The sequence below is a fragment of the Abramis brama genome (assembly GCF_963993115.1).
Source record: "Abramis brama genome assembly, chromosome: 12".
Classification (NCBI taxonomy): domain Eukaryota; kingdom Metazoa; phylum Chordata; class Actinopteri; order Cypriniformes; family Leuciscidae; genus Abramis; species Abramis brama.
Window position 1 is genome coordinate 5013674 of NC_139974.1, and position 20568 is coordinate 5034241.

Genomic DNA, 20568 nt, shown 5'->3' on the forward strand with positions numbered 1-20568 from the left:
AAACGAACTTTTTAATGATCTGTGAGAATGGGGCTTTATTCGTGCTGTTCATTGATTTGAGTAACTTTTTTGACATTGGAAAATTCAACTGCAGTAGCCACCGTTCAACCTGAAGAGGGCAGCACTCAGATGTTTTTACACCATATATTGTAGAATTAAAACACTTTATACCCACAAATTTCAACACACATCAGAAATCATGTAAAATCAACATCCCACAGTTTACAAATAAACCTGAGAGTCATGTTGTGAATTCTTCAAGCCTTGAATTTGTATTTGGTGCCATTTTATGTGTGCGTTCAAATCAAATAATTTCAAATAATTTTGTTTTGTATCATTGTGACAAAGTGCAAGTTGACAAAGTGACGTGTCTTTTGTTTTTTCTTCCAAAAAGGCATATGCAAACAAACCTGATAATTTGATTAAATGGTGGGAGTCATTATGTCTACTATTAATGTTCACCATTATGAATTTGGATATAACATTCCCTATGTTTATTTTTATGGATAAACATTGGGAATATGAAACGTATTATTAAAAATACAGTTAATTTTTTTTTTACCGTATCTGGTCACTTCTGACTGCGAAGATAACAAGTTGTACTCCCAAATAAGGAGCACCAGAGGGTTAAGATTTATATTATACTAAACTCTGAGTTCATCATCAAGTTGTCAGCTCAATATCATGACAATATATATATATATATATATATATATTATTAATCAAAATTAGGACTAAAGATTGAAAGATTTTGTATTTTATTATCATTATTATCATCAGATTCATCTACATTGTGACTTAGATTTAATCAACTGAAAACAGTGTCTGTAAAGGTGTGAACCAAATGGCCCTTACAGACATATGACCCATAGGTGGGTGTGAAACGACATTGCTCAGGGTAGATTGCAGTGTAGATCGATCTCCTGTGGGAGGTCCTAACAGTTTTACAGTTTTGTTTGTAGCCCTTTTGTCTTCATGTATAAAGTTCAGTCACACAGACAGAACTTTGGGTTAAGATTGTTGAAGGGTGACATGCTAAAATCGCTGCTGAAGGACTGCTACACTACAAACCTTCAATAAATTCTTCTCCCCACAAGAACTCTGGTCAAGCTTACTTATTTTATGTATTGGAGAAATTGAATACATTGGCGAGCAACCCAAACCACTGCTCGGCCAAATACACCAAAATCTAACAAGATGCATGATCAAGAATTAATATACCAGACATAGCACTCACAAAGAACAATTTTAACCAAGTAAACTAAAAACAACTCACTAAACAAATTAAATGTAAACATTTTAAATAACATATTTCCAGGTTTTCCTTGACTGTGTGAACCTCATTGTTTTCTCTGTATTTTCTGATTTGAAACTATAGCGCCACCTAGTGAACATTTCTACAGTAATGCTGTAGCACAGAGACCTCAGAGAATCTTAAAGTAATAGTTCACACAAAAAATAATAATTCTGTCATCATTTACTCGCCCCAAACCTGTATGAGTTTCTTTACTGTGACTGGTTTACTTTAAAGAGATAAAGTTTTCTACTCTTTCTCGCAGGACACAGAACAATGTGAAAAGACCAGAATATGTGACTTGCTTTCTATATTCCTTTTCCTTCAAAACGATGACCTTATTTTATCACTATCTACTGTAAAAAGAAGCTGTGCTCAATTTTCATACAGATCAAAAGACATTAAACATAAACAGCAATATAAATAGGCATCTTTAATAGAATAATCTGTACTATGTCCTGATAGAAGGAAAATATTTTTATAATGTTTATTTTTTTAAGATAGGCCTACTCTATTATACGGTTTCATATTTGTATCTCTACTTCATATCAGCTTCATCAGATATTTAACAGTCCTATATTTTATTTGAAGATGTATATAACTGTATATCAATAAAAAATGAGCATTTAAATTAATCTGATGTGTGTTGAAATTTGTCTATTATTCTATTATATTCTTATGGTTAAACAAACCTAGTTTTACCATGGGGCAAACATTAGACATTTGACATGGTAACTTGGTAATAGACCTACAATGTCTTCTTCTTCTTTAGTTTTTAGTTTTTACCATGATCATAATATCATGGTGTTTTGAAGATCCATAGTGTTGTGTATGAATATGGTAATAATCATACAGTGATATATATTGAGGAATTAACATCTGATTTACCTCAGTATTATCACAGATCATTTTGTAATTGAAATGGTAGAAACAGCTTTGATATACTTTATCAATTTTATCATAGTTTGGTTTATTTTGATGTATATAAAAACAAAAATACAGACACTTTCACTTTGTCAGGTTGAGATGGGAGAAAACAATGGCATGAATAATTATGAAAAGTTGAAAATAAAATTGTTAAACAAGCGTTATATTTTCACAATATAAATTGCAATTATAGCTAGAATTATAGATTTTAACAATGAAAAACAAATTATGAAAATATAGCAAAACATGTTTAGATTTGTAATTATATAAATAATTTTCATTGTGTATTTCATATTAGGGCTGTAAATTCATTTACTGTAATTGACAGGTGTGATGATCAGTGGAGTTGAGTTTTTACCTCCATTATTAGGGAACGGGCAAAAATATGGATAGAGTTTCCCAGTGAAAGACTGATCAGTGAAAGAGTAGAGATGAGAGCTGGACTCCACATCATAAAAGGAGACCAGACCCTCCTCATAATCCACAAACACACCGACCCGCTGCGGCTTCACTCTCACACACAGAGAGACAGGAGGACCAGAACCGGCTTTATATTTATTCCCATTCCTCAGACCCACAGTCCAGTATCCATTACTGAGTCTCGCTGTGATCTCTCCCTTCCTGTCAATGGATTCTCTGGCCACTCCTAAAGTCCATTTAGTCTTTTCCTTCACCTGCACCTCAAAATAAAATCTCCCTGAGGAGAATCCCTCCTTTCCCAGGACACTTACACAGTAATCAAATCTCTCTGGTTTGTCTGGGAGTTTCTGTCTAATGTCTCCATATCTCACTTGTTTTCCATCATCAGACAGGATGAGTTTAGGATGAGCTGTATCAGGATCCAGAGTCACATCCACTGAAAAAACAGAGAATATATAAATCACAAATTCACAATACAGATATTTAGTGATGATGTTTGTAATATGTAATGAGTGTTTAATCATACTGTCGGTCAGTGATGAAGCTGTGAGTATCTGAATGTAATCTAGTGTAGTGCAGACAGCACACTGTACCTGCATACTGCTGTGTCCTCTTCAGTTCTGTAGAGACACATGACAATAAAACACCATCAGATCTTTGTAATGTTTATGTGTGGAATTATAGACAAGATTTAAGGTTATATTTAAAGAATTGTGAACAACATCATGTTTTATCTAATCAATGTTTCTCTGCTGATATTTAGAGAATCCCTGAACTCCTATTGTGTTTGAGCTCGAAATATTCCTCCTTTTTAGAACATCTTTGGGAATGTTTTGTGAAACATTTTATGATATTTTTATTTGATATATTTTTATGCTTAATGTTATTCATCTCAGTTTTGGAGTGTATGTGGTTATTCAGCAAAGAACAAAGCCCAGCACTGCGAAGCTGTTTGAACTTCAGGTCAGAAATATTCCTCTAAAAATTAACAAATTTGCATCTTAAATTCATGATGTCTATGATTTGATTTACTTCTGCTGAACTGATTTTATCTGACACATAATCACAACATTTAGATGAAACAGCTGAAAAGACTGAAAATGTCAGAAAATGAATGTTTCTTTTAGGGCTGTCAATCGATTAAAAATTTTTTTCACATTTTTTTATTTGTTCTAAATGTGCCTTAAATTAATACTTTTCAAGTTTGTAATACTCTAATCAACGTGGGCATGGATAAATATGGATGCTTTATGCAAATGTATGTTTATTATTGAAACCATAGTCAACATAGAGCATGAAGACCAGACATGTTTCAAAGGTCATAGATGTTTTTCAGAGAACTTGTTCATGTCTATTAGACACATGTAGAAAGAACAAAGAAATACCAGGTTCCCTTTCGTGGTCACTCCGAGTTACGTCGGATGACGACGATTGGGGTTTCGCTTAGAAAGCCTATCACCTTCGAGTATATAAAACGAGCCAATGGCAATGAAATGCCATGGGTCTGCGGAATTTGCATAGCGTATCTCCGCCCACCGCAGGGGGTATATAAGGAAGTACGCTGGCAACATGCAGATATGTTTTCGCTTCGGAGCCGAGAACTTCTCCACTCCACGCAAGCCAAAAAATCCTGAGTTGTCCTTCTCATTCCCTTCGAGACGAGCGAGCTCTCCGGTGTTGGTGTGACGGCGATTTCAGCGAGTGCACACTACCCTGCTGATCTGGTCAGTGATCTGACAGATAGTGTGATTTCTCCCTGTTCGCTTCAACATCCGCAGAGTTTTTCCTCTCACAAAAAGAGCATTGCACGCGGCACGTCTTTTTAAAGATGCCTCGTCCGTGCACTTCTGGTTGTGGTCGCGATGTATTCTTTGCTGATGGGCACAATCTCTGCTTAGCGTGTTTGGGCGTTGATCACGCTAAAGCAGCGTTTGTGGATGACTCATGTTCTCACTGCGGGAACATGACCATCTCCATGCTGCGGTCGAGACTCAATGAGCTCACCAGAGCGAGAGTCCCCCTACCCACACCCCGATCTACTGACTCCCCGAGAGCTAGTACTTCGGCTGGTGGCCGGGGTGACCTGAGGGTGACTGTGTGGAGCACACCGCCGATACGTCCACGGTCCACACGCCCCTCTTCAGCATCGGTACCCGCGAGTGTTCAAACTGAGACCGCTGGTCCCTCTACGGAGGCCCCGCGTGTTTAGTTTGGAGCTCCAGCAGAGGATGCAATGTCGATCACTGCATCACAAGGTGGGCATGAGTCCTCGGGAAGTGAGGATTCGGCTGTGTTGCCGCCCTCGGGCGTGCCAGCATTGCCCGAGTCTGATCCCGAGCTGACTGCCATGCTTTCCCGGGCAGCCGCGGCCATTGGGCTCGAGTGGTCCCCGCCACCCGATCCAGTGCGCTCGCGGCTGGATGACTGGTTTTTGGGAGCGGCCGCTGACACTCGTCGCCGCCCAACCCCAATACCATTCTTCCCGGAAGTGCATGAGGAAGTCACGCGGTTCTGGAAGGCCCCCATCTCTTCCCGTGATCGTTCGTCGGCTTTCTCCGCCTTTCCTCCCCTCGATAAGCATCAGGCTTGTGGGTACACTGGGATTCCCCCGGTCGAACGTTCTGTCGCGATGCAGCTGTGTCCGACAAGCGCTTCATCGCGTGGTGATCCTAAGCACCCATCCAAAGCCTGTAGATTTTCGTCTACTATGGTGGCGAAGTCTTACAGAGCGGCGGGACAGGCAGCTGCCTCTTTGCATGCCATGGCCATCTTGCAGGTCTACCAGGCCAAGATGCTCCGTGACATGCACGAGGGTAGGACAGACCCAGGGCTCTTCGATGAGCTGCGCACCGCCACCGACCTCGCTCTCCGAGCGACGAAGGTGACCGTGCGCTCCCTGGGTCTGGTGATGTCCACAGCTGTGGTCCAGGAGCGACATCTCTGGCTGAACCTGGCCGATATGCGTGAGCCCGAGCGGACTCGTCTGCTCGATGCTCCCATATCCCAGGCCGGCCTTTTCGGCGGTGCCATCGAGGACTTTGCCCAGCAGTTCTCGACCGCCCAGAAGCAGACTGAGGCGATCAAGCACATTCTGCCCTGACGCTCCGCTGCTGCTCAGCCGTCGGCACAGAATCCTCAGCCTGCTCGCCGCCGAGGGCGCCCTCCCGCGGCTCCCGCCCCTCCCGCCCCTCCCGCACGGCCCCAGCAGCAGCCTTCATCTGGGCCGCGTCGTGGAGGAAGCCGCAGGAAGGCGCCACAGCCCTCTCCGGCCCCGCGGCCCGCTAAACGCCAGGCCAAGCGGCGCCCCTGAGACGGGCTGCTCAGGATTGGCGCTCAATTCTGTTCAGGAGCTGGTAGCAGGGCCACTCCGTCCCCCGGTGGAGGGCCGGGGGAGAATCTTTTGTTCTTCACTCCCCGCTGCTCGTCCAACGACGAGCAGTACCCTAATGTGGTTAAAGACAGAATTGAATTCCCCAATCCTGAGCCGACAAAGTCCGAGGGCCGCAGTGCACGCCGCCCACGGGCCACGCTCCTCTCATCCCCCTCTGTCGCCAGACCCCTGCCAGAGCACGCCCCCGTGGGACTCGCGCCCTCCTCTGGCAGGACGCGGTTAATGACCGTGCCCCCGCACAGGGCCGCTATGCCACCCTCGCCGGTGCCGGTCATTCCGCCTCGCTGCCCCACCGACGGTACGTCTGTGGTTCGTATGACCCCTCTGGTGCACTTTCTGGAGGCCTGGCTAGAGCTTCCCAGACTGTCCCGCTGGGTCGCGAGAACCATCAGATTCGGCTATGCGATTCAGTTCGCGATATCTCCTCCCCGCTTCAGGGGAGTCCGCTTCACTATGGTCGGTGGCAATGCCCCTGTCATGAGAGCGGAGGTCGCCACCCTACTGGCGAAGGGTGCGATCGAGATTGTCCCTCCAGCCGAGATGAAGTCCGGCTTCTACAGCCCTTACTTCATTGTACCCAAGAAGTCCGGTGGGTTACGGCCAATCTTCGACCTGCGCGTCTTGAACCGCTCCCTTCACAGGCTGCCGTTCAAGATGCTAACGGCCAAACACATCCTCCAGTGTGTGCGGCCGCAGGATTGGTTTGCAGCGATCGACCTGAAGGACGCCTACTTCCATGTCTCCATTTTACCTCGACACAGACCGTTTCTACGGTTTGCTTTCGAGGGGCAGGCATACCAGTACGCGGTTCTCCCTTTCGGGCTAGCCCTGTCTCCTCGCGTCTTTACGAAGGTCGTCGAGGCAGCCCTTGTTCCCCTCCGGGAACACGGGGTTCGCATCCTGAACTATCTCGACGACTGGCTGATCCTAGCTCACTCTCGAGACCAGGTTTGCGAACACAGGGACCTAGTGCTCCCTCACCTAGCTCGTCTGGGCCTTCGGGTCAACTGGGAGAAGAGCAAACTCTGCCCCGTGCAGAGGATCTCTTTTCTCGGTATGGAGATCGACTCGGTCGCCATGTGCGCGCAGCTTACGAGCGAGCGCGTGCAGTCACTGCTGACTTGTCTTCGTCAGTTCGAGGGCAAGAGTGCGGTTCCACTGAAACTTTTTCAGAGGCTCCTGGGGCATATGGCATCCGCAGCCGCAGTAACGCCGCTGGGATTGCTTCATATGAGACCGCTTCAGCTTTGGCTTCGCGATCGAGGGCAAGAGTGCGGTTCCACTGAAACTTTTTCAGAGGCTCCTGGGGCATATGGCATCCGCAGCCGCAGTAACGCCGCTGGGATTGCTTCATATGAGACCGCTTCAGCTTTGGCTTCGCGATCGAGTCCCGAGGTGGGCATGGCTACACGGCACGCTCAGAGTCCCAGTGACTCCAGCCTGCCGTCAGACCTTCACCCCGTGGACGAACCTCAAGTTTCTACGGGCCGGAGTGCCCCTAGAACGAGTTTCCCGGCATGTTGTTGTATCAACAGATGCCTCCACCACGGGCTGGGGCGCCATGTGCAATGGACATGCTGCCGCGGGCTCCTGGCAATTGACATGCCTTTGGGACATGCCTTCCATGCGCTGCTCAAGGGTCAGCACGTACTAGTCCGATCAGACAATACCGTGACAGTAGCGTACATCAACCATCAAGGTGGTCTACGCTCCCGCCGTATGTCGCAACTCGCCCGCCACCTCCTCATATGGAGTCAGAAGCATCTGAGGTCGCTTCGAGCCATTTATATCCCGGGAGACCTGAACCAGGCAGCCGACGAGCTGTCTCGGCTTCGGCCTCTCGCTGGAGAATGGACACTCCATCCCCAGTCGGTCCAGCTGATTTGGGATCAGTTCGGCGACGCACAGGTAGACCTGTTTGCCTCCCACGACTCGTCCCACTGCGACCTGTATTATTCCCTGACCGAGGGCACGCTCGGCACGGATGCACTGGCGCACAGCTGGCCGCGGGGCCTACGCAAGTATGAGTTTCCCCCAGTGAGCCTTCTTGCGCAGACTTTGCGCAAGATCAGGGAGGACGAGGAGCAGGTCATTTTGGTTGCCCCGTATTGGCACAACCGGACCTGGTTCTCCGAACTAGTACTCCTCGCGACAGCACCTCCCTGGCCAATTCCTCTGAGGAAGGACCTCCTTTCTCAGGGACGGGGCACCCTTTGGCACCCTCGTCCCGATCTTTGGAACCTCCACGTGTGGCTCCTGGATGGGACGAGGCAGGTTTGAGTACCCTACCACCAGCGGTGGTGGCTACCATCACTTCCGCTAGAGCATCGTCCACGAGACACGCCTATGCATTGAAGTGGAACCTCTTCGTCAACTGGTGTTCTTCAAAACATCAAGAACCCACAAAATGCCCGATCAGTGTCGTGATTTCCTTCCTGCAAGAAGGGTTGGAGCGAAGGCTGTCTCCCTCCACCCTGAAAGTGTATGTTCCCGCCATTGCCGCACATCACGACACAGTTGATGGTAAGTCTCTGGGAAAGCACGACCTGATCATCAGGTTCCTGAGGGGAGCGAGGAGACTGAATCCTCCTCATCCTCCCTTCGTACCCTCTTGGGACCTCTCAGTGGTTCTAACTGCCCTGCAGAGTGCTCCATTTGAGCCTTTGCAATCAGTAGAGCTTAAGTTCCTGTCTATGAAGACAGCGCTCCTGGTTGCGTTGGCCTCCATCAAGAGGGTAGGGGACCTGCAGGCATTTTTGGTTGACGAAGCGTGCCTGGAATTCGGGCCGGCTAACTCTCACGTGATCCTGAGACCCCGGCCTGGATATGTGCCCAAGGTTCCTACCACACCCTTTCGAGACCAGGTAGTGAACCTGCAAGCGCTGCCCTTGGAGGAGGCAGACCCAGCCTTGGCACTGCTCTGTCCAGTACGCGCCCTTCGTGCTTACGTAGACAGAACGCAGTGTTTCAGGACCTCAGACCAGCTCTTTGTCTGTTATGGTGGGAAGCTGAAGGGAAAGGCTCTCTCAAAGCAAAGGTTATCTCACTGGATAGTGGATACCATTGCTTTGGCATACCAGCAGCAAGGTCGTCAATGCCCCCTTGGTGTGAAAGCCCACTCCACTCGTAGTGTGGCTTCCTCTTGGGCTCTAGCGCATGGCGCCTCACTAACAGACATTTGTAGAGCTGCAGGCTGGGCGACACCCAACACATTCGCGAGATTCTATAATCTCCGAGTAGAGCCAGTTTCTTTACATGTACTCGCTTCAACCAGCCGGTACTAGATTCTGCTCAGGTGTCTTCGCTTGCTCGCCATTCCTCTCCACGGACGGGATACGTGCGATTATCTTCTCAGGTGAGTCTGATAAGCTCTGAGTTTCCTCCAGCACTGGTTACGTCAACGCCTGAGTTATGCCAATCTGTCATAACGCAGCTTTTGCGCTTGACTAGGTGCCTCCATGTGCATGGTCCCCCCTCTGGGCGACCCCCACATGTGTATTCCACTGTAAGTTTCTTTTGAGCGTGTGTCTTTCCCTTGGCAAGCCACCTTGCCACCCCTGGGGTTTAAATATTCCACCTGCGGCTGGACACCCCAGTGATACCCCATATGCATCCCTCTGGTTCATATGTGTCTCTCAAGTCCCCCCCTTAATGGTTGGGCGTAATTGCATATTTCTCCTGAGATATGCTTCCCAGTGTACCTTGGTATTCCTGTGTTAAGTAGGACTCCTTAGTTCGTGCTAGTCTCACAACAGGGAGCTCAGACTTACGCAGGGCACTGGATGACAGCCGAGGTGGCGTGATTAGACTGGAACCCCAATCGTCGCCATCCGATTCGTCGGAGTAACTCGGAGTGACCACGAAAGGGAACGTCTCGGTTACGGATGTAACCCTCGTTCCCTGAGTACGTCTTCCTGCCACTTCCGCTGTATCGCTGAAAAACGCCTGGGTCCAGTCTCGACTCCTCAGCGAAGACATATCTGCATGTTGCCAGTGTACTTCCTTATATACCCCCTGCGGTGGGCGGAGATACGCTATGCAAATTCCGCAGACCCATGGCATTTCATTGCCATTGGCTCGTTTTATATACTCGAAGGTGATAGGCTTTCTAAGCGAAACCCCAATTGTCGTCATCCGACGTAACGTCTCCGTTCCCTACTCAGGGAACGAGGGTTACATCTGTAACCGAGACGTTCCCATTACTTCTCTTTCTTTGCACTGAGCAATTAACACAAACATGTTTAGATTTTTGCATGACAGGGCAGCTCTTCTGGAAATGCTAAATGTACATTTATTATTTATTATTAGGCTACATTATAGTTTGTCTCTCTCTGTGCCCATTCTGATGAAGCTAAATTCTCAATAAAACTGTTTTCATAGGTATATTTTACTGTTTCTGTTGTCAAACAACGGAATGAATATGAAATGGTGACTGAAACGCGACCCATTAAGACATAACCAGCTCTCCCTTCCAAGATGTTAATCTGCACAATAATCCTGATAATCGAGCCGTCGTCTGATGAAATCAAATACACATGAGATAAACACAATATCTGTTTTGCGATTTCGGCTATACTTGCATGTAAAATTAGAGAAGCAACATCAAATCTGTGTTTACTGAATTAAAGCGCTGCTCCTCTCTCCAGCGCGAGACGCAGAGAGAGAGCGAGAGAGAGAGAGAGAGGCGCGCGCGCGTGCTGGGAGAGCAGTACCGGCGGTACCGGTAGATTCTCAGAAACTAAATAAGGTTTGGGCGCTTTGTTGAAGGGAAAAAAAATCGCTAAATGGGTCTGCAATGTCGCTAAGTTGGCAACACTGTGTATCTCCATTTCTCCAACTAGGTTTTGGGCCACAGGTCAAACAGAAAATACGCGCTGCGTTAATCGAGCGTTAAAAAAAATAGTGCCGTTAATATGATTTTGCGTTTACGCGTTATTAACGCGCTAACTTTGACAGCCCTTGTTTCTTTCTGTTGTTTCTCATCTAAAAGTGTTCACAGATTTACTAAAGCCTCAAGGTTCTGGTTACAGTGATGAAGCTTCTAGTACAAGATGAATTTACTGCATGTTTTCTGAAATTAGAGATGAATATGACCTGCTCTCTTCAAGAAGAACTGTGATGATAATGAGACACAAACACATGATCACACACTTCTCTTATTTCAGCTTTAACAGACTCATTCTTCATTACTGATATTAAAAGATGATAAATATACACTCTAAAAACTCCTGGGTTATTTCTTCAACCCATTTTCTGGGTTATTTGTGTTGGGTTAAAATTATGGGTTATTTTTTCAGAGAGTAACCATTTTCTGGGTTATAGGGCTAATATTTTGACCCAATTCATGGGTTGTTTGGGTTTCTGGGTTATTTTTCAAAGAGTAGCCCATGTTCTGGGTTATAGGGTTGGCTTTCTCTCTCTCTCTCGCCCGCAGTTGTTCTGAAATTTTCTCACAACAGTCGTTTGAAATAACCGTCGCTTTCGCGCTCGATCCGTTTTGGCCTGTGCTTCATCGGTGCAACTTCATCTATATTCAAGGTAAGAGAGTATTTTCAGTGTTGATGTAATGTAAACTTTTCTGTGTCCATGTCCCTGTTGCTAGTTTATCACCATTTGCTAAAAAAAATACGTTGAGACTAGCGTTAGCCGTGGTAATTCTGTGGTTGGCATGTAGCCGTGGCTATCACGACAACATCGTCTAGGACAACTCGAGGTAGCAGCTAACGTTATCACACACCGGACGCGATTTTGAACACGGTCCTGAGCCGTTGCTGGGTGTCGCGCATAGATATATATGTAACCGATGTTAGGGCCGAGGGACAATTACCACACTCCGGAGGAGCAGACACCAGCGGACACCAAGAGGCGGACAACAGAATGACTTTTAGAGGTAGGTTTTTCTTTTTATTAATTTAAAACAATAAAAACAGTGCTGAGAATGTTCGGGGCTGGAACCCGGTTTGGGAAGAGGAGCTGGGGGGGGGGATATTCCTCTTCTCTACTGGCTCGTGGGCGGGACAATGGCTTCTTCTTGTCTTTTCGACTCGTCAGAATGTGCTTGTAGGACGGACAGTAATTTCTTCTCGTTTCTCCGACTCATCAGAATGTGCTTGTAAGACGGACAGAGGCTTCTTCTCGCCTTCAGCTTTCCCCCACAGACAGAGCAGGTATGTATTCGGCTCGTGAAGATGCTCTTAGGACAGCCGATCGAATGAACAGCAGCTTCCCCACCTCTTCTCTTCTGAGGGACAGACGGTGACGGTGCTCAGACTCGGCTTGTGGACGTGTTCATGGAACAGCCGATCGAATGACAGCAGCTTCCTCACCTCTTCTGAGGGACAGACAGTGACGGTGCTCAGACTCGGCTTGGGGACGTGTTCATGGAACAGCCGATCGAATGACAGCAGCTTCCTCACCTCTTCTGAGGGACAGAGAGTGACGGTGCTCAGACTCGGCTTGCGGACGTGTTCATGGAACAGCCGATCGAATGACAGCAGCTTCCTCACCTCTTCTGAGGGACAGACAGTGACGGTGCTCAGACTCGGCTTGCGGACGTGTTCATGGAACAGCCGATCGAATGACAGCAGCTTCCTCACCTCTTCTGAGGGACAGACAGTGACGGTGGATCAGGCAATAACAAGTGAAACAGGGCTGTGGTAATTTACCCGCCTTTGCTCTCGTTCCGTACGTAACAGAGCGGCGTCGTTGGAAGAGTTCGTGAGACTGGACTTTTGTGGACGTGAGAGACAGTGCTCATAGAGTGTGGTACTCGGAGTGCGTTGAGCTCTTTCCCTCCACACCGTACACTCGAGTGGGAACCTGGACACAGCTTTAGACAGATCAATTTGAAAGAATCTTCACAGTCATAAGTCAATATTCATCCATCAAAGTTTCAGAGGAATCGCAGTCGTTTGATCTCACCACACTTGTGCATAAATCACTCTTGTAAATCTTCACACGCGTGCACTTCACTCTTTCAGACACTGCAAAACTCACTTCATCTCCACAGTGATTAATCGACTCGTTTCTCTTCTCTCTGTAGGGTGGATGACTCGAGGAATAATGTTTTCAGAAGATCAGCATGAACACATCAGCGATCCTCCCAGCTGTTCCAGTTACTACGCTTCGTTCTGTCAACAAGATCACACACACTGCCCGCAAACAAAAGTTAGTTGCACACTGATGATGGTCAATCTTCAAATGTGGTTTTCTCAACGGGTAATCAAATGAAGGGTGCACTTAACTTTTCCTCGGTGAGTCACTCAATATCCTGCAGTGGTTTCCTCTCTCACTTACTTCATCGCGTTGCTGTTCGTGGTTTCTTCAGAAAACTCACTAAATGAGCATGCCTCGGGGAATCTCACAGTAGAACTCCGATCCGGCATCAAACCTTCAGCCTTTTTGTTTCACCGCCGCTGTCAGAACACACACTGCTGCCTGCCCATGCACCCACACTGCTCAAACACTCCTTTTTTATGCTCCTTTTCCTGAGCACGTGCTTCAATGAAGCGCAGCTGATTTGCTTCAGCTGGCGCTCGTTATGGCCAACACTTTGGCCACACCAAATTTAGGACCAATGAGGAATCTTTTTGGATTTGCAAGGTTTTCACCCGGTGACACCCTCCCCCACCGGATCCGTTCTAGTCCCGAGAACGGGACCCAGACTCCCATTCTCCATATCTTGCAGGGGGTACTCCTTGGGTCTCCCGTTGGGAGCGTCGAGCTGGGGCAGCGGGTTCTTCCTCTCTTGGCTCCGGAGTGGGGGCTCTACGGATCATAGCCCAGCCCACCCAAGGTGGTGCAGGGGCCACAGGCGCTAGCGCCTCTGGTTCTTGTCTCGGGTAATTGGGACAGGGGCGCAGAAAGTTTCGGTGCAGGACTCTCACGGGGCCGGGCTTGCCCTCGGGACGGATGGTGTACACGGGCTGGTCAGGCCTCTGCCGTTGCTCCACTACGTAGGGGGTGGTCTCCCACCGGTCGCTAAGTTTCCCCTTCCCTTGGCGCCGGTTATCCCGCACCAGCACCCGTTCTCCGGACAACAAAGGGGCCTCTCGGGCAGTGCGGTCGTACAAACGCTTGTTTTTCTTGGCTGCTACATCGAGATGTTTAGATACCTTGTCGTAGGCAGAGTGGAGTTGGCGGTGGTGTCGATGTACCCATTCGGTGGTGGTGGCGGGGGCCTCAGCTGGAGCCGTCCCTAACAGCAGATCCGTGGGCAGACGTACATGTCTCCCAAACATCAGGAAAGTAGGGGCATACCCCGTTGTGCTGTGGATGCTGTTATTGTAGGCCTGTACCAGGGCCGGTAGACTGTCCGTCCAGTACCCTTGGTGGTCCGCATCCAATGTCCCTAACAGACTCAGGAGCGTCTGGTTAAAACGTTCACACCCCCCGTTCCCCTGTGGGTGATAAGGCGTGGTGCGGGTCTTCCGGCATCCGTACAGATTGCATAGCTCCTGGACGACACGGGACTCAAAGTTCAGCCCTTGGTCGGAATGGAGCGTCTCAGGGCATCCAAAGGGCTGGAAGACGTGTCTCCATAGAGCACTGGCAGTGGTGGTGGCGGTCTGGTCTAAGGTTGGTATGGCCCAGGCATATTTGGTGAATAAATCGGTAACTACCAAGATGTTCTGGTAGCGATCGGTAGGGCGACTTAAGGTCAGAAAATCCATAGCCACCATATGCAACGGGGCTCTAGGTCTCACTGGGACCATGGGGGCCCTCACGTCTCGCCGGGACTTGAACAGCGTACAACGGGGGCATCCTTGTACATACCTCCCCACCGACTCTTCCATCCCACTCCAAAAGAAGTGCCGGCGCAGTAGTGACACCGTCCGTTCTTGGCCCTGATGTCCTAGCTGGTCATGATAGGCCTGGAGCAACGGCTGGATTTGGGCTTCAGGCACCACCACTTGGGATACCAGCTCGTGGGTCCTGGAGTCCAGAACGGACCTGCAGATCACACCATCTCGCAACTTCAATCTTTTCCACTGCCCCAGAAGCTTCCTTACTCTCCCCGGATGTTCCCGTCGTTCTTCCACCCCAGGGAGTTTGTTCCGCTCCAGGTAGATACGTAGGGTAGCCAACCCTGCATCCTGTTCTTGCCGTTCCCTCCATCGACGGGGGTCCCATCCCCAACTTACTGGTACTCCCTCCGCTCGTGTTCCAGGTGCTTCCACTACTCCCACCATCAGCCCTTCTTCTGGTTCTGGCCCTGGAGTTCCCCCTTCTCTAGCTGGTGGTAATCGGGACAGGACATCGGCATTTATGTGCTCTCGGCCTGGCCGATATTGTAGCCGATAGTTGAAGTTGGCGAGCTGGGCCACCCACCGCTGCTCCACCGCCCCTAGCTTCGCGGTTTGGAGGTGCACCAGTGGACTGTTATCGGTTACCACCAGTACTTCGGCTCCCCACAGGTAATCCTTAAACTTCTCACACAAAGCCCACTTCAGGGCCAACAGCTCGATTTTGAAAGAGCTGTAATTGGCATCGTTCCGTTCAGCAGGGTGGAGGCTCCGGCTGGCGTAGGCAATGACCCTTTCCGCTCCATCTTGTCGTTGGGCCAGTACGTCTCCCAATCCGCTGTTGCTAGCGTCGGTGTAGAGGATGAAAGGCTGGGTGAAATCGGCATAAGCCAGAATGGGGGCCTGTAACAACTCCTGCTTAAGTTGGTGGAAGGCGGTCTCACACTCCGGACTCCAGGTGATGGTGGGGGAACTCCGGCTCCGTGACACACCAGCCCCGGCCAACAGCTGATTCAGGGGTTTTGCAATTTTTGAAAAGTCTTTTATGAAGCGCCTGTAGTAGCCGACGAATCCCAGAAAGGATCGCACCTGCCTCACGGTTTTCGGTGGGACCCAACCCTGCACCGCGGACACCTTCTCTTGATCGACGGCCACCCCTGCAGCGCTCACTCGTTGCCCCAGGAACTGAACCTCCCTTTTGAGGAGCTGGCATTTCCCTGGCTGGAGCTTCAGCCCGTACCGCTCCATTGCCCGGAAGACTTGCTCCAGATGTGACAAGTGGGAATTGAAGTCGGGGGAATAGACGATCACATCGTCTAAATAGACCAGGGTGGAGTCCATCAGCTGCCCTCCCAGGCATCGCTGCATAAGCCTCTGGAAGGTCGCAGGGGCGTTGCAGAGGCCGAAGGGCATACGGTCCCATTCAAACAGGCCGAAGGGGGTGGTAAAGGCAGTCTTCTCGCGGTCTTGTTCCTCCACTCTCACCTGCCAGTAGCCACTCGCCAAGTCCAAGGTGGAATACCAGCTGGCGTTGGTCAGCCCCGTAAGGGAATCCTCGATCCGGGGCAGGGGGAAGGCATCCTTCTTCGTCACCAAGTTCAGTTTGCGATAGTCTACGCAAAATCTCCAAGAGCCCGTCTTCTTATGGACTAGGACAATTGGGGCGGCCCATGGACTGCTGCTCTCTCGAATGACTCCACGTCCTAACATTCCTTTTAGTAAGGCCCGGACTTCTGTATATAAAGTCGGGGGTACCGGGCGGTACCGCTCTCGACTGGGTGGAGCGTCTCCGGTAGGTATAGCGTGTTTGACTATATCGGTGCACCCATAGTCCTCATCATGGGTGGAAAAGACGTGTTGCCACTTGGCCAATAAACTCTGAAGTCGGCGGGTTTGTTCCTCTAGTAGCCCCTCCCCCTGCAGGGACTCGCTCAGTAGGTGGATCGGCATGCCTCGCTCCGGGCAGGGACAGAGACAGCATAGCGACAGGCTACCCGACCAACGTCTTCCCGATCTCGTTGGGAGCTTGCGACGTCATTATGGGTTATTTTTGACCCAGGAGTTTTTAGAGTGTATGTATCTATACAGTGTATTTGATATTGTCGTACCAGTTAGCGTGAGTTTCTCCTGTAGAGAGTCCTGCAGTTTAGTCAGAGCTCTCCTCAGAGTCTCCAGACTCTCATCAGTCTTCACACTGATCTCAGACCAGTTCCTGGTGTTTCTAGAGCTGCACAGGGATGAGTAAATCTACAGCAGGAGAGAGGAGAAATCCTTCAGCATGGGGAGTGTTATGGTGTCATATACTGCATTATCATTGATCAGAGAGATGTTGACTGACCTGTAGGAGGTGGAGGTGATCTTCAGTGTGTGAGAGCTGCTCCAGCTCAGTGTTTCTCATCTTTAGCTCAGTGATCTCCTGCTCCAGCTCTTCAATGAGCTCTTCCTCCTGTTTCTCTGCTGCTTTCTGCTGTTCCTCCATCATCTCCAGCAGTTCAGTCTGACATCTCTCAATGGAGCGGATGAGATCAGTGAAGAGCTCCACACGGGCTGCTTTCTCCTCCTCTGTGTTTCTCTGCTCAACCAGGACAATCAATAAATGATTAGCTGTATTGTGGGCATGATGCACAGTTCATATTACAGAGTACAGACATTAATTATGTCTAAATTCATGTGTCCAGCAAGCAAGTAAGCAACCACAATTACTCACTTTCCTGACTTCTGCTGAGTGTTTGATGTCTTGAATCTTCTTGAATCTGTCCTGAATCTTCTGCTGTGTGTCTTGAATTATCAACTGAGTCTATGAACATAGAAAATTTGATTGATGGAATGACATGATGAGGATAACAATGACAATTATTTTAATTTATAGGTGAAATATTTGAGTATTGTTAGTCCTTTTAATACTCACTTCTTCTAAAGAAACAGTGTTGTGGTTCCTGTGGTCTCCGTCAGTGCAGGACAGGCACAGGATAGTCTGATCATCTCTACAGAACAGCTCCAGAGGTCTCTCATGTTTCTGACATATATAGTCCTCCAGATTACTCACAGGATTGATCAGTTTGTGTTTCTTTAAACCTGCCACTCTCGAATGAGGCTCCAGGTGAGTTTCACAGTAAGAGCACTGACACACCAGACACGACTTCAGGGCTTTCAGCTTTCTTTCCTCACAGAAGTCACACAGAACTTCAGGTTTTTTCTCAGGACTTTTCTTTTTATAGTGATCTACGAGCTCTCGGAGTGTGGTGTTAATCTTGAGATCAGGTCTGTGCTTGAATGTTTCTTTACAATATGGACAGTTGCAGGTCTGGCTGTTGTCCCAGCACTTATTCAGACAGGTCTTGCAGAAGTTGTGTCCACATGGAGTGGTGACTGGATCAGTGAACACGTCCAGACATATAGAGCACTGAAGCTCCTCAGTCAGTGGACCGCTGGAGGAAGACATCGCTGGAGAGAGAAATGATGAAGATAAATCACCCGCATTAGTTTAAAGTCAAAATCTTGTTGAGAGAATGTCCAGAATGTGCAGAGCTTAATTCCAACCAATGCGAGGCTATTTTCAAGATAAAATATAAGATAGATTTGAGTGGGTTATTGACTCACATGGAGGAACACTCATACTCCCTTTCCTTTCTCGTTTTTTTGTTGATGGTGGGAAAGATTCTGCCATTTTTTCACCTCTTTATTCCGTTTCAAGGCAAAAGAAAACAATAACAGAATAATCTTAAATAGGAAATAATGTTCACATTAAAGGACAGCACAGATAACCTTTCCCCCAAAATTAACATATATTTTGTATGGCCAAGAGACATTTAATTTTGATTTAAGTAAATGTGATTTTCAGCTGCAGTTTATTTTAAATGAAATAGTTTAGTAAAGCTATTAACAAATTGTATTAACAATTCTGATACCATTTCAGCGCAGTAAACATTTGTAGGAGAAAAGTTCCTTTCAAAACAGTGAGTGTCATAAAAAACTAAACATTTGGTGTTGATATTAAACGCAAACAATATTAACATAAACTTCTTTTGAAAATGTTTTTTGACAAAATAATCTGATGTAAGTATTATTTCATCTTGTCAAGTGTGTCTGCATTCAGTCATACTTTCTTCACTCTTCATAAGGTGTTTGACACATTTGTGCACAAAACTGTGTAACAGGTTCAGCAGGTTTTTCTGTCAGTGTCTGTATAAGGGTCATTTATGCTCCTGTTTCTTTAGTCTTTAAAATTAAAGAAAGCCCAAACTTTGTGTCACAACCAATCAAATAACATTAAATACAATTCTGATAGCTACCATTTCAGTGCAGTAAACAACTAAAATAGTTGAGTGAGTATTTGACATGATTAAACTTGCATTGGGAAGTTGCATAAACAACTATTATGTTAAGACTAAAGAACCAAATCACAGTTATTTAGGGGTTACCGGTCTTACTTTTCGGTATCAAATTAGACCAATCTATGTTTTCATGTATCTGGCTTAAAAAAGTTATGAACAGTCTTAAAGAAAAACATTTGATTAACTTGTAAGACAAGTCTTAGCAGTTTATGCAAACAGACCCTGGTTCTGTTCAACTTTTGTTTGACATAAACCTACTAAACCAGATCACTTCCATTAGAAACCTGTTCAGCACAATCTCTCTTATATTTCTATCTCTTACCTGTGAGGATCAGATGTGTCCACAAGACTCTTTGAACGGATCAATAAATATTCTGTAGTTTAAAGAGGTTGATCGTTTCAGGCGTCCATATTGTTGTTGATCAAGTTGTTTTCACTTTCTCTGAATCTCTCTGAACTACAGTGATGTCAGAACTCCTCCTGTATTCACACATTTGATTAATGTGTTATTTGTTTTTTTCTCTTATGACAAATCCTTTCATAAGGAATATTACTTAATTAATCTGCTTCTTCTGTTAGCGAAATTTAGTATTCATAAGTGCAAATTTGGAGGAAACAAGCCTTTATTTTTCATTTTAAGAGCAGAAATTTTACACTACCTAGACACAATATTGGGTTTGAAAAATAAGAAAGCTGCAAAGTGCGTTTCAATCTGTAGCCTAAATATTAAAAAAATGTTGTTTAACTTTTAAATGTGTCACTGTTGTATGCCTTTTTGTGTTTGTTTATCTACTTTACTCGTAATTCTTAAAATCCATCCATCCATCCATCTTCTACCGCTTATCCGGGACCGGGTCGCGGGAGCAGCAGTCTAAGCAGGGATGCCCAGACTTCCCTCTCCCTAGACACTTCCTCCAGCTCTTCCGGGGGGACACCGAGGCGTTCCCAGGCCAGCCGGGAGACATAGTCTCTCCAGCGTGTCCTAGGTCTTCCCCGGGGTCTCCTCTCGGTGGGACATGCCCGGAACACCTTCCCGGGAAGGCGTCCAGGAGGCATCCGGAAAAGATGCCCAAGCCACCTCAACTGACCCCTCTCGATGTGGAGGAGCAGCGGCTCTACTCTGAGCTCCTCCCGAGTGACCGAGCTTCTCACCCTATCTCTAAGGGATTGGCCAGCCACCCTGCGGAGAAAGCTCATTTCGGCCACTTGTATCCGGGATCTTGTCCTTTCGGTCATGACCCACAGCTCATGACCATAGGTGAGAGTAGGAACGTAGATTGACCGGTAAATCGAGAGCTTCGCCTTGCGGCTCAGCTCCTTTTTCACCACGACAGACCGGTACAGGGACTGCATTACTGCAGAAGCTGCACCGATCCGCCTGTCAATCTCCCGTTCCATCCTTCCCTCACTCGTGAACAAGACCCCAAGATACTTGAACTCCTCCACTTGAGGCAGGAG

General features: G+C 47.6%; 1 protein-coding gene across 2 annotated transcripts in view; it reads right to left on the reverse strand.

Moving 5' to 3' along the window:
* Positions 1–2078: 2078 nt before the first annotated feature.
* Positions 2079–20568, reverse strand: part of LOC311094060 (E3 ubiquitin-protein ligase TRIM39-like) — a 43073-nt gene continuing 24583 nt past the window's right edge. The window contains exons 1-8 of one of the 2 annotated variants that reach the window (XM_084131793.1): positions 19433–19589; positions 18377–18453; positions 17685–18220; positions 17484–17573; positions 17115–17348; positions 16885–17023; positions 3235–3261; positions 2079–3077 (exon numbers count right to left, since the gene is read on the reverse strand). In XM_084131793.1, the coding sequence (XP_083987919.1) occupies positions 2530–3077; positions 3235–3261; positions 16885–17023; positions 17115–17348; positions 17484–17573; positions 17685–18220; positions 18377–18443 (1641 nt within the window). In that variant the 5' untranslated portion in view covers positions 18444–18453; positions 19433–19589 and the 3' untranslated portion in view covers positions 2079–2529. Of the gene's footprint in view, positions 3078–3234; positions 3262–16884; positions 17024–17114; positions 17349–17483; positions 17574–17684; positions 18221–18376; positions 18454–19432; positions 19590–20568 lie in introns of those variants that run through there. The other variant, XM_084131792.1, reaches the window with a different exon arrangement.